The 14546-nt window shown below is 33.7% G+C and overlaps 1 protein-coding gene across 3 annotated transcripts in view; it reads right to left on the reverse strand.

The window, feature by feature from the left end:
- The window catches only part of EPHA5 (EPH receptor A5), a 263882-nt gene that overhangs the window by 191008 nt on the left and 58328 nt on the right, over window positions 1-14546 (reverse strand). For all 3 annotated transcript variants that reach the window (XM_045531916.1, XM_045531915.1, XM_045531917.1), the window contains exon 3: window positions 12420-13083. In XM_045531916.1, coding sequence (XP_045387872.1) covers window positions 12420-13083 — 664 coding nt within the window. The remainder of the gene's footprint in view (window positions 1-12419; window positions 13084-14546) is intronic.

Genomic DNA, 14546 nt, shown 5'->3' on the forward strand with positions numbered 1-14546 from the left:
AACTCAGGGCCTGGCAATAAAGGATGGAAGAAATCAGACTAAAAACATTAAGTGTTATCCTTGAGTGTTATTTTGGTGAAACTGCTAACAGATGTTTTCCTCGTCTTCAAAGTACAAAAAAAATTTTATTCTGGATTTAAATTCATTTTCACCTGAATAAAGAGTGACGTTTTCCCAAGTTTATGTGCATTATTCCATTGCTGTTAGTCCGTGTGGGTCTGAAGAGCACCAACCTAACCTAAGTTAGCTCTATTATTACTGTTTAAATTCCTTCCCCACTCCCCTCTTCAACCACTGACTTTGTTAAAGACAGCTACTGCTGTCACAAAACAAGGAGTCTTCACTGTTGCGACATTTCATTTATCTGGGCAGCAACATGCTTGAAAGGCTACTTGCCTAGCTCTAAGTGAAGTATGGAAGACAATCAAACGCAGTTAAGCAAACCAGTGTTGACATATTAAATCATGCTTGAACCAAGAGAGCAAAAACAGACGACACACAAAACCTTCTAAAGAGAATTCGAAATAAATAAATAATACAGGTCAGTCTGGTTCTAAAAAAAGAAGCTTTTAGCATTGGAAAATATTGGGAATAGGTGAATATTGGGAAATCATTCATAGGACTAAGTATGTTGCTTTTAGATTGTGAAGCATAAAACCAGTTCACATGGGAAAAGGAAGCACGAGGGAAACACTGGAAAACTTGGATAAAATCACATCATATGACTTTTCCAATCCATAAAATGGAAAATAAAATTTTGATAGTTTCATTTTTTATTTTAGAAATGTCCTAATGCAATCCTTTCAAAGCGCTTTGAATTCATCAGAGCAAAAGCTCTTATGCATATGGAGTAGTGTATTATTATTCTCCTTTACAATCACACAGCAGGAACTTTTCAGCATTCATTCTCCAAGTCTGATTCCCGCTAACAATTCCATCAAAGAAATGGAGTTATCCATCAGTCAAATTATCATTTGCTCTAATTGTTACTTCCTCCAAACGGTGGCTCTTCTTTTTTTTTTTTCCTTTATCTTTTCTTTTTTAAACCATACCTTAACAGCACTCAAATGAGCAGGATATCTTCAAGCTTAGAAAAGATCAAAGCATATCAACAAATCACTTCAGTTCTTATAGATGAAACCCTACTGGTCAGCCATAAATTCAGACAAAGCATTTGAACACCAAAGAGAATCAAACACTGGAAGATAAGATGTGATCCACATGCCTGACTAGAAATAATAAAGAATATAAAAGCATTTTTATGTAATGAAAACCAGTTATGAGATCATGGATAGCTTAGAATTCACTTTTTTTATTGTTATTGCAAATGATACCCTTTTTAGAAAGAACTATGTCAGTGTTAGTAACTCCAGGCCTTCCTGCTTTATAATAATTGGCATGTCTTTCTGGACTCATGTATAAGTTAAAGGCAATAAATCATACAATTTCAGTAAAAGGTATACTTTTCATTTTTATGAATAGCATAAACTAGATATATAGATAATTAGATAGATAGAAAGATAGATACAAACTAAGGTACACTTGTTATTAGGTAATTAATAGTTTTCTATGCTACTCTCAAAAGTGGTTAAATAGATTTTTTCAAGGCTAATCCACACAGGATGTGCACTAAATAAATCTGTACAGATGAAGCAAAAAACACTTAACATGTCAGTCCTAATATGGACCTAATAAGGGGCAGTGATTTTTATTCAGGTTTAGCATTGATGCTATATGTGATTACAAACTACAAATCAATCATTATGATTAAGTATAGTTATATACTGTACAAAGTAAAAAAACAGAACAAGGACTCTGAAGTTAAATAAATATTAATTTTAAATACAAAATATGGTGGCTGTGTGATATTGGACAGATTAATCCCACCCCCTCACTCCCAATGCCAGACCTCATTTTCCCTGTTAGTTTACTGACCATCATAAAATTTTCAATTCATATGCTAAATTTTTATTAAGGTAATGAAACATGATGGGCTAAAAAATTAAATATATTATGCTGCTCTCTAAAATTAAAGTTTTCTTTGTTCTGCATGGAAGGATCATTGTGATGTACTTATTGTACTGTAATAGAGAATTTATGGAATACAGGAAGACTTCCATCTGTATTATATCTCCATTTTTAATACTTTGAAGAGATACAGTTAATCTAATTGCAATAAATAGTATTAACACCTCTAAATTCACATCTTTTGCTTTCATTTATAGATGACATGATTTAATTATAATTACTGAGTTGACTAATGAAATAAAATTTAATTTTTTGTTGTCATTTAGGATTCTCTATGCTAATATTATTTTAAATAAAATAGTGTACATATTAGTTTTATGTTTTCAAGTTTCACAAATCTATTTATTTAATAATCCCTTCTCAAAGCCCAGATATTTTTTTCCTTAAATTAATTTGTATAAATTCTTTTTTTTTTTTTTTGGTTAAGTTTGAGAGATTCTGATCAGAGAAGATGGAAAGAATGTAAATTAGAGGGATTATTTTTTTCTGTCTTGCAAATCATTTTAATGTTATTTGTAGAAGAAGAAAAAGAAAAATGATACATTTTTGTCTGTTCATTACAATGTTAAAAATGACAATGCTTATTAACACATTAAAGTTACTTTACTTGCCAAATGTTTCAGACAGCTTAAGTAATATTTTTTCAGATATTAGCTATTTAGTAAAATAATATGTTGAATTAAACTTAAATGAAAGGTATCATTGAAAAAAGGAACATCTTTGTATTTGGCATTGGGGGTTTCAAATGAAGGAATTTATATCTCTGACTAATTTTATCTTCCTATGGATCCATAATAAGTTTTAAAAATTAAAAGTTTTAAATCTGGACATTGTATACTTATACACTTTAGCATTTATGAGTTCACAGAAGGCTTTCAGTTCTAACAATGTGGATATCTAAGAAAATCTGAAAATGCTCCAGCTGCAAACAGCTAAAATTAATAGAATAAAGTGTGGGGCTCTTTTTGTTATGTTTTGTTTCAATGCAGAGAAATTACCAAAAAAAATAAAATAAAATAAATTAAAAATGTCTGGCAAGGGCAGTCCATACAGGGCAGAAACAAAGAGACAGCTGAAGCTTGGTGGCAGAGCTGATCCTCGGCCACCCTGAAGGCCAGGTGGGATAAGGTGGGCTTCGAATTTTATGCCTAGCATGCAGAATAAAAGGCCACAGTCTTTTACCAAGTGGGGAGCTTTTTACAGAGGCTCAAACCTTGAAAACCAGGCCACACACTCAAGAGGACACTGAGTAAAACATCTGCCCACGTGCACAAGGAAAGCACAGAAAATCTTGTGTCTGATGACCTCTTGATGGAGAGAAGCAATTACATTCTTCAAAAGCAAAATCAGTGGCCTTTCCTGGGTGAAGTTTTGGGGTGCAAATTCATACTGGCCACCAAATGCCACAAAGCATTAATTTCAGATATTACAACACTGCTCAACCCTGGCTGCACAGTACAATAATCCCGGGAAGCTTTTAAAAAATACGGAACCCCTGTACCACGGAATCAATATTTCTCCTTAGTGTGTCCAGTAACAATATTCTTTAAAATGATTGTGTTGCATTGTAAATGTTGAGCACAGAAGAATTCAATAAAATTTGGTCCCAATAATATACATTAGTAGGAACAAAGGTAATGTCACGTGAGAAACTCCTGTGAGTTAATAAGAAAAAGACAAGCATCCACAAATGGGCAAAATAAATAAAAACAGGTAATTTATAAAGTGTAATGATTAGGGCATGAATGCCATCTATCCTCTTTTCTCTACTTTTCTGTGGTTTGGTTTTCCCCTAATTTACCAAATATTGTCTATTTATGATAATGGGAGAATGAACTGATAGTAAATATATGATTGCTAAGTCAGGGAATCAATTATCAGAAATTTTAAAAAATATTTTTAGATATAATACTGTCAAAAGTTATATCATTACAATCTGTATGATAAAACTGTATTAAGGAACATCTTGAGGGGGAGAGATAAATACACAGTTAATGCATAATGGCTCTGAAACCACATGGATAGTGCAATATTTTGACATATATGCAAAGGGCTTAAGACAAATATATTGCTGTTCTTGCCCTTATCGATTTATATGGTCCTAATTTATCCGTACCTCAGTTGCCTAGTATGTAAAATAAAGAACAGAAGAACATTAACTTTAAGAGTCCCTTATATCAGTGCTACTCACCCTTGAATGCACATCAAAAATGCCAAGGAATCTGGCTAACATGTAGATTCAGATTCAGTGTTCCTAGACTAGAGCCTGAGATGCTGCATTTCTAAAAAATTCCCAGGTGATGCCAATGCTGCTGGCCCACGCACCACTGCTGAGTAGGCAGACATTACGTGCATTTACACGCACACTTTACAGGTGCATAACATTTAACATTACACAGAGGAGGAAAGTAGGACTCAACTTTTCCTTTCATTTAGCCACAGTAATGCATCTACCAAATGGATGAGTGAGATTGGAGCTGAGGCCTGCATCACCTTAAAGCCCCATGCCTTTAATTTTGCTGCACACGCAGATACCTCCTGGTGCTTTTCAGAGATCAATTTTAATGTTTGAAGTTTATCTGAAGATTTTATGCAAGTGTTGGCTACTTTGTTTCTTATCATTTGCATTCATTTTTGAACTTGTAGTTTGCAAGAATCTGAGAACTGACACTGAAATTTTTGCTAAATAGCACTCAGTGAATTTTTAACATTGAATTTTACAATTTTTCCCATGAGAGCTGCTCTGATTTATGTTATCAGACTTTATGTAAGTCTTTTGCTGGTATCTGAATAATAAGAAAAGAAGCAAGTAATAAAATAAAACGACAATGTTTTTGTTTCCTGGCACATTTAAACGTGGATTTTAAATCAGTTCTGAATATGTTAAGATATGTAAAGCTCTTTGTAAAATCTTTATCATTAAAATATTTCCCTGATAATTATCTTTGTATAATATTTTATTATAATAAAAGGAGCTTATCTACTGTATCTCATTTTAATAAATGTTTATTATTCAGGGGTGTTTTACACAAGTATGAGACATTTGAACATAAAATATAATCATTAATTCTCCATCCATATGACCTTGATGGAACTCAAGCCCATTAATGCTAAAATTCATCTGCACAGTAACAATATCAAATGTGTCATCATCACTGTAAAACATCCTAGTGACTTACCTAAAGTGAACTTTACAAAGTAGTTATTACTATTACTATAAACATGGAGTACAGGATTTACCTGTTGTTACATTTATTCTAAGCTAAAATTACATACAGCCTTAAAACTTTTACTAATATACTTTCTAAGGGAAAAAGTAGGAGTGCAAACAAAAGTTAAAAGTTTGACCAGAAGGGATTACAAGGTATTTGGTTCTTCTATTTTTTTTTTCTTTCATTTCAGGTTCTCCTATTTTCCCATCCACATAAAATAGAAGATTCAAGAGTTATAAACCATCGTTGAATCAATTAAACATTAAATTCTTTTTTTTAAAAAAAGGTTCTTCATACTTTCAGTGGATGTAATAATTTACAAATAACTATCCGATACACTCATAAAAAACTGGATTGTTTCATATTTGATACGTGTGTGTTTGACCACAGACATTTGTTAGTAATCTTCTATCTTTAAAAACAGTGTCTTTTAGCTGGTAAGTTCAGTTATCAGCAGGTATTTTATTTCTCAGATATCAATATGCAACTACCCTTTAAAAAGTATAATCTTAGAAAAAAAGACATACATAAAATTAATGTATTAAAATAGAACTTGCACTCAAAGTTCCCTCTGCTTGCCATGCTATTTCCATACTTTTCACAGGTTTTTGTGTGTATCTATGTTAAATACCACCTTTTCAGAAAAACATTTTCTTATTGCCCTATCTAAAATAGCACACTCTACCCTAAAGTATTCACATCACCATGAGAAATTCTCATAAATTTTAACTGTACCTTTGAGTACATATTCATGTTTGTCTACATACATGTCTGCATTCCTAGGATACAGTAATTGCACAGGCCGGATATAGTGCTTAAAACAATAATAACTTAAAGAATGAGTTTTAATATCTAACTAGATAACAAATCTTTCATTTTTAGTGTCTAGCAAAATCTTTATAAAGGAGGGTCCTTATATTTACACAGCTTTTTTCACCCAATGGACAAAAATGTAGCATTATACTTTGATAAATGAAATCAATCAAGAATATACTACCTAGTTAGAGAAAACTAGATAATTTTCTAACCTTCAGCCACCTTGATTTTATAATAGAAGACACATGTTCCTGTAAATACATTTTATTTCTACTGAGAGATGTAAGAAATAGATAACCTTCCTTGAGTAACTATCTTGTGCTAGGTACTGTGCTAAGTAGTTTTTATATAATATTTCACAAGATTGCTATGAGGTAGTTAGAGATGAAGAAAGCAAGAAACAGAGATTCAATAACTTGCACAGGGATACAGAGCTGGTAAATAGCAGAGGTAGAATTTTAATCCAGGGATTTTGACTCAGAATCAATTTGCTTAAACTACTAGAATATGCTGTCTCTCACAAGAAGCATATTTCCCACCATGTTCAAGTTAAACTGGTGAAATTTCAAAATGTACATTTCTTTCATTCTGCAAAATTTAAAGAAAAACGCTCACTTTGCAGAAGTCCATAAACGTATCCATAAACACAGTTCGCTTTAGTGGCATGTACGTTCATTTGGGGAGAATATTGGGATTAGTGGTTCTCAACGGGGAGTGGTTTTGCCCCCAGGTAATATTTGGCAATATTTGGAGATATTTTTGACTGTCAAAATAGGGAGTGGGTTGTCCTATTGCATCGAATGAATAAAGCCCAAGGAAGCTGCTAAATATCCTGCAGTGAACAGGACAACTCCCCTCCCCTCGACAGCAAAAATATTTGGCCCAAAATATCAATAAATGTCAGTGCTGAGAAACTTTGATTTAGAAAAAAAAAATACAAAACCAAAACCAGATCCAAGTATGCTTTAAAATCTTATTAGAATTAATCTAAAACTATGCCAGAGAGTAATATAATGAAAAAACAAAGACCATCTATTTTATTATCCTCATGTGCAATACCTGCAGATGGATGAAATGACTTGACTACTTAATTGTTTGATGGTTCCTCACAGAAACAGGACACACACACATGCACACTCCCCTATGTACACACTACACACACCATTGATATTTTGTGACTTTTATAATCCCCATCCTTTGTTCAAACATTGAGATTAAAATTACTTTCCTTTTGTTGCATATAACAACACACCAAATAGAATCAAAAGTTCAATTCTTTGATGCTTTTTGATAAGGTGTCTAATTAAAAATAACTGGGCTTTCCAATGCATAATTATATGAATGCCTAATATACTCTATATCCAGCCAATTTTGTTTCAATCATAAATATGTACCAGAAGTATGAATGATCGACATAGTACTCTCTGCTGTGTCTGTACTCTTTCTGAATCAAGGCTCTTTCTCGAGTTGGGTATTTGCACTACATTTTCCTTGCTGTGCAATCATCTCCCAGTTGGACAATTAATAAGTGCTTTTTCTCCACAGTCCTTGACGTCTAACCCCCCTTATCCTGTATTTTAGCATGCACTATGTACCTTCTTCGCTCTGACTGGTTTTGGCAATGACCCACAATCTAAATCTCTTTCCTCCATTTGATATAAGTGAAACTATAATTATCTAGGGCTAATTTCAAATTACTACTTCATTCCACTAGCAACTGATGAAGATTAGTGGTCTTGCCTTGCATCTGAGTAAGTCAGCAACATAATCACAAGAGAACTCAGCAGGCAACATTTGATTCATGTGAACTCAATTACTTCTGTCAAACACATTCACTTCAATAAAAAGCAGAAACTTCCAAAATGGGTTTTTGCCAACCATTTTGTACTAAAAAAAAAGAATTTTTTCACATGACTCTTAAGGGAAAAAAATAGCATGAATTTCATCAGAAATAATAGTAAATAACAGGTAGGGAAACATACTTGGATAAATGGATTTGGGACATTATTTGTTTCTGAAAATAAACAACATTTCAACGAAATAAATTTGTACACTTAAAGCAGTTTATAATAGAAAACGTAGGAGTATAAGTAAGCCTTACAAAAATAAATGCACACTGTATTTTAAGTTAATACAACAGAAACCATACTATTTTATTACCTAGTCAAAACCAGATTAAGGGTAAGGTAGTCTATTTCTCTTAAAGGAAGTCAAATGAGAAGAAGTTGTATGAAGATGACAGATCACAAATTGCTAATTTGGCCAGGACTCCTGAATGGTTGTCTTCTGTTGAAACCACATGTTAATGAGCTGCCTAGCATTCTGAAACCTGAGGTTTACTCTCTAAAAGGCCTTGGGTTAACTTCACTATGCTCCACATATATGACAGGTCACATGAGCATAATCTGACAGTGACTACCTTCCAGCACAGACTCAGGAAATAAATCACTACCCCAGACATATTAAAACTTTAGCTTCTTAATATAATTATTCCCTTAATTAAATCTTAACATTTTTTATCGAAGAAACTGTCTAAAGTCATTATGTAATAAGGCCATATTATAAATATATTTCAATATATGATGTTTTGGACTCTATAAAATTCACTAAGATGGCCTCTGTAATAGTTAATATATGAAGTGCCAATCATATATTATTTAATACCTGGAACTTGAGAACTTGGCCTGAGAGTTTTAGGACTAAGAAAGTATAAGTTTAAAAGATACATTGGTCAATTTTCAGACCAAGGAGATTTTCTACAGATAAATAAAAAAGTAAAATAAATGGATGAAACACGGTATTTAAAAACACAGTATACTTTTACATCTTTGCACATTTTCTTTCCTCTCTCTTGAACTCACTTTTGCTTCTTCTTAACTTTTGATTTCTCTCTCATTCCTTAAATTAACATACACCACCCTTGGCATCAAGAAGTATAAAGTATAGTATATAATGGGGGTGGGAAAATCATTAATCAGATAATAAATCAACAAATAGGTGCAAAATAATAACTCTACATGGCTCTAAGAAGAAAAGATAAATAAGTAAACAGCAGTGAGGCTTGACCTTGTCTTGAACAGTCAAGGATAGCTTTTCTGCAGAAGAGATATTGGAGTACAGATCTGAAGGATTAGCATGTGCTAACCAGACATAAAGTATGTAGAATATTTCACACAGTGAAAGTGAGTGAATTGCATTTGAGAAATTGAAAAAACTAGCAGGGCTAGTGCATAGGGAAGGGGAGGAAACACAGTTTAAAATGAGTCAGGACAGACAACAGGAACAAAACCATGCAGTAACTAAAGCTACTATAAAAATCTTTCTTAAAGGAAACCACTGAAGTGTATAAATTGTGTGTGTGTGTGTGTGTGTGTGTGTGTGTGTGTGTGTGGTGGCAGGGGGTGATGGGCATGTGAAACAAGATTTGCATTTTTGTATAGGTGATACATTCACCCGGCTCAAAAATCAAAACTCTATATAATGTTATATTCATCATATTTGAAAATAAAGTTCCAACAAGGTTCGCTTCTAGGAGGAAAAAGAAAATAGAGGGATGTGGCTGATTTTAAGAGATAGTGGTGTGGTAATTTCCATAAACACTTTAGGATGGATTGGAACTGGGTAGTGAGTAGGAAGTAGATGTCAAGGATAATTCCTAGATTTCTGGCCTATTGGTAGGATAGTTCCAAAACATCAGCATCCCCACTTGAAGGTTTCAGCATAGCACATTAAGATCATAGAATGAGTTAGAACCATGGTGGCATTTTATATCACACACAACACACACATTTGCGTTTACATATTATGTACAGATAGAATGCCTCAACAATCTCTGTGACGCTTTAATTCTCCAAAGCAAACTTTCAACATTTATTTATTCATTCAATGAGATTAAGCTATTTATAGAATAAGAGTGCCACTATTTACTGTTTGTTCGTTGTAAAACACCAAAAGGCATTATTTACACAGGCTGCACTGTATAGGACACTCTCTAGCCCTGCGGTCCCCAACCCCCAGGCTGTGGACCAGTTCCGGTCCATGGCCTGTTAGGAACCGGGCTGCACATCACTGCCTGAGCTCAGCCTCCATCCCCCACTGCCCGCACCCCCAACCCCTGTAGAAAAATTGTCTTCCATGAAATTTAGGAGCCATGTGGCACAGCAGGAGGGGAGAGGCGGGGGAGCTAGGGAAGCCTCATCTGTATTCACAGCCGCTCCCCACGCTCTGGAATGGCCGCCTGAGCTCCGCCTACACGCCCCATCCCCCGTCCGTGGAAAAACTGTCTTCCATGAAACCAGCCCCTGGTGCCACAAAAGTTGGGAACCATTGTTGAGTATTCAACAGACTGTATGACCCCTGCACCCATTGCTCCTGCTACCAGGGCAGAGTAATAAATACATGAATTAAGACAGAATCCAGTCAGCAGAGTTTTTAACAGTGCAATCTCTCCAAGTACATCCCACTGTCTCTCAGGCCTCTACTCCTCACTTATTATGACGAGAGTGTGAGGAGAGAAAGAAGAGATGTGTGCTAAATGCTTTAAGAAACATTCTCTCAGAACACCACCTCCCCAAGATATTTTGCGGTAAGTACCAGCAGAATAAAAATTTACCCCCTAAACATGCAGAGGCCTCTTATACCCTGTCAATAGGAATGGAGGCAAAGATCATTGTGGTCTGAAATACAGCAACCATATATTCTCTAAAATTATGTAAACAATTAAATGGACCATGTGACTTCACAATACTAATAAAGTTTTAGAAATAATTAAGATTTAGAATATTTAGAATATTTTAGACTGAAATGTATTCAACAGATTGTTTTTAACCCCTGCTTATGATCCTTCAATTACATAAAACCTCATGTGAAACCAGTAAGACTACTCAAAAGTAAGAGTTAAGATAATGTTATTTAGAACTTTCCTTTAATGCCAATCCTGAACAAACTATGACTTATTTCTCCGACAAACTTATAAGTATTTCAGAAGCATAATTTCAATTTAACAAAACTTTCAGCTATGCATGTGTGTGTACATGTATAAATGTTTGTGTGTATGTGTGTATAAACACACGTAAAATCAGGTGTAGAGCATTGTAGATTACATGGAAAAACAATCGCAGAATTAACTGTACATGTTATGGTACGGATACAACATAGGAGCCGATACTGCATGAAAAAATTTAAGTGAAACATAATGTGTTTCTGGAGAGAAATAATTAACAAAAGTCATTATAATTTATAGGAAACTTCCCCAGTTTTGTTTCCCTGGATCAATAATCAGTCTAAAGTCAACCCTGAACAGACGAGTAAGTTTGATTCACATAATATAATGGACTGAGAAAAAAAAAATGCACTTGAAGCTACCATGTGGGGCTCAGGGACTGATCAGCATTTAGTTTTCTCCTCAATTAATACTCATTAACTCCCATTACCTATTTAATACATGCACATCATGGTGAAAACAAGTTCAAGTTCATGACGGCAAATAACTTTTTTAAAGAGGAAAAGTTTGTTTTCCTTCCCATAAGTTGTTCTTTACACTGACAGAAAGTACTATTCTGTTTCTGAAAGACATTAATAAATATTCAAGTTTAAAAGGCCAATTCACCACTCTGGGAAAAAAAGAGCATTTTCAAATGAAGAGAAAAGCATGCATGATCAAGTTTCAATTTAAAACAAAAATTTAAACAGAAAAAATTGCCAATTGCAAATTGCTTTGAAATGACCTTTTGTATTGGCTTTATCTCCAAACAGTTATATTTGTGGGGCACTACTTATTATGCATTTAAAATTGATCTATAAATTTTAAAAAACAAGCATGTAATTGCAACCATATGTAAACAACACAGTAAACTAATCCTGTCAGTTTACAAATGTTTTGCTGTGAAGTTCATATGGCTGAACTTATTTCTGAAGGGATTTTAAAAGGCAGTTAAAAAGCATGCCAAAACGATTCTCATCTAAAATTTTGCTTCACATTTCATACAGGAAGTAACGAGGAGAAAAGAACTTCATGGATAGAAAATAGCAGTAGCAAACAATAATCTCACAATGAAAGTTACTAATCCCTTTGCTTGGGTTGTTCAAAAATAAAACTTCTGAAAGCAAAATGAATATGAAATATTACACTGCAAATCAGACACTCTGAGTATTAATTATGTATATCCAATAAAATATTACATTAAATCTTTCATGGTTGCCAGAAATTTTAAAATTCTGCAAAGAGAGAAATCAAACCTGAGAGAAATAATCTCCATAAATTAGCAAAGTAAAAGGTCATTTGCTCATAATCACTGGAGAAAATACATATACATGATCCAACTGAAGCAGACAGCCCCTGCAGATCCACAGGCAAACTCTTACCTTGACAGGTGCCATTTTTCTCTTCATATCCTGCCTTGCACATGCATTTCCCGATGGGTACCAGCCACTCCCCTTCAGCACTGCAGTGCATTTTGGGTGGTTCATCTGTCACAGAATGGTTGACACAGGAACCTGACACTTCGAGTAACTGGGAAGAATCAGCTCCAGTGATGGTGTCAGGAAAAACAGCCAAGTGTCGTACCACAGAAGGGCATTTTTTATAGTACACACGCACAGAAACCAGAGCAATGCAAGCACCCACATCTTGAAAAGCAAGATAAAATCCCTTTTTGCTTAGAGGTCCTACATCTCTGACCTCTGTATTTAGTTTCATGACACGGTCACCAAGATCAAGTTCTGTAAAGCTCTCATCAGCAGCAATGGTATCAATTTTGATGTACTGGTTTTCCTTGATGTTTCTCCCATTCTCATCATCTGACTCAAAGTAATACATATTAAAAGTTTCTTTACAGGTCCCCAGTCCTCCAGGAAGGCTGTTGCAGTCCCGCAGAGTAAATTTGAGTTCTATGAAGATTCTGGAAGCACCTTCGTTGGAGATCCAACTGGTCAAAAGCCAGTTATTCTGATTCTGCTCCATAACTTTGCATACTTGGTATGTGTGGATAGGGGCATAATTTTCATCAACTTCACCAATCTCTTCCCACTGTACAAAATAAAACAGAAAAATTAAAAAATTCAAAAAATAGAAAATATCCAGGAAAGATAGCAAAAACTTATTTAAAAAAACTAATTCAGATATGGAAATAGCTGTAGCATCAATATATAGTATTGAGAAAAGGAGCTTGATATAAAGTACTGGGAGAAGAGAATCACATTTTTAATTAATAAAATTAAGAACTTATTATTCATTATCTCCAATATGACTCAAGATAAACATATATGAATATGCCCCAGAAAAAAAGCATGTTTTTTAGAATGAAAATAAAAGAAAATTAAATGGGGATGAGGTTAACAAGAAGGAGCAAAGGAAGGACAGTAGGTATATTTGGAAGAAAGATCAATATACAAACAAATAGGATAGATAAAGTTTGAGAAGAAAGAAACTACAGCTTAACAAAAGAAAATGAGAAGAGTAAACATGGAAAAGAAGGGAGAAACATGTAAATATGAAAACACAGTCATTTATTTAATTCTGTCATGTTATAAATAACACATCAATATAAATTTGAAAGAAAATCCTTTAATTTAAAATTAATAATAGATCTTTATTTCATTCAAACCATCTTCAGGATGCTTTCACAAGTTGGATAACTACTTATTTATAGATTTATCCACAGATACAAACAGATAAATATAAAAAAATAGAGATAAAAATTATAGTTCAGTAATATAGATAACCTTGTCATTTTGAATACTGATTTCCTGTGATATCCTGGGAATGCATTAATTCTTTCTTACTAATACATTATTTTATGCATAATGACCTTAAGAATTCTGAAGATATATAGCATGTAAAAAAATTAAGTATGGTTTATATAGGCTCTGGAATATTATTTACTCAAAAAAGAGACAGAAAACTCTTTTCTAGTAAAATACTCCAGTTTTGAGAATCTCAATGTACAACCACCACTTCCTGAGCAGTATAGAACCAAATTTTTATCCCTCATAAATATGTCATTATAACTTAAGAAATTTCTTAAACCTGTATAGAATCTATGTGTACAAAAACCATATATATATGAATTTAGTTTTAAATCTTTACAATGCCCCTGAAATACACAGCACAATGAAACCATACTGATTTTCAATAAATCCAGAACGTGTGCTTTCAGACATTGAGTGTTATAGAAGACTTTACAGAAACTCATTTCTTTAGACATGAAATTAAATATAGCATTATTTATTGATTCTATTCAACTACCAAAGATGTGAAAAATGTGGAGGCACAAGAAATGCAAATAAATTATACACCTAGGGTAGCCCCTCTCAAAAGTCTAGCTGCCATCCCAGACATAAGTAAAACGTGCTAATGAGATAAAACTGCTGAGCTCCTTAAATTCACAAGAGAGACATCAAGATTTTATCTTGCCCAACAACCTTCACATTATAGTGTTATGAAAAGCCTTAGTTCTTTCCAGTAATCTTGTTTTTGTCCTCTCTCAAAAT

This window comes from Lemur catta, chromosome 19 (genome assembly GCF_020740605.2).
Source record: "Lemur catta isolate mLemCat1 chromosome 19, mLemCat1.pri, whole genome shotgun sequence".
NCBI lineage: Eukaryota > Metazoa > Chordata > Mammalia > Primates > Lemuridae > Lemur > Lemur catta.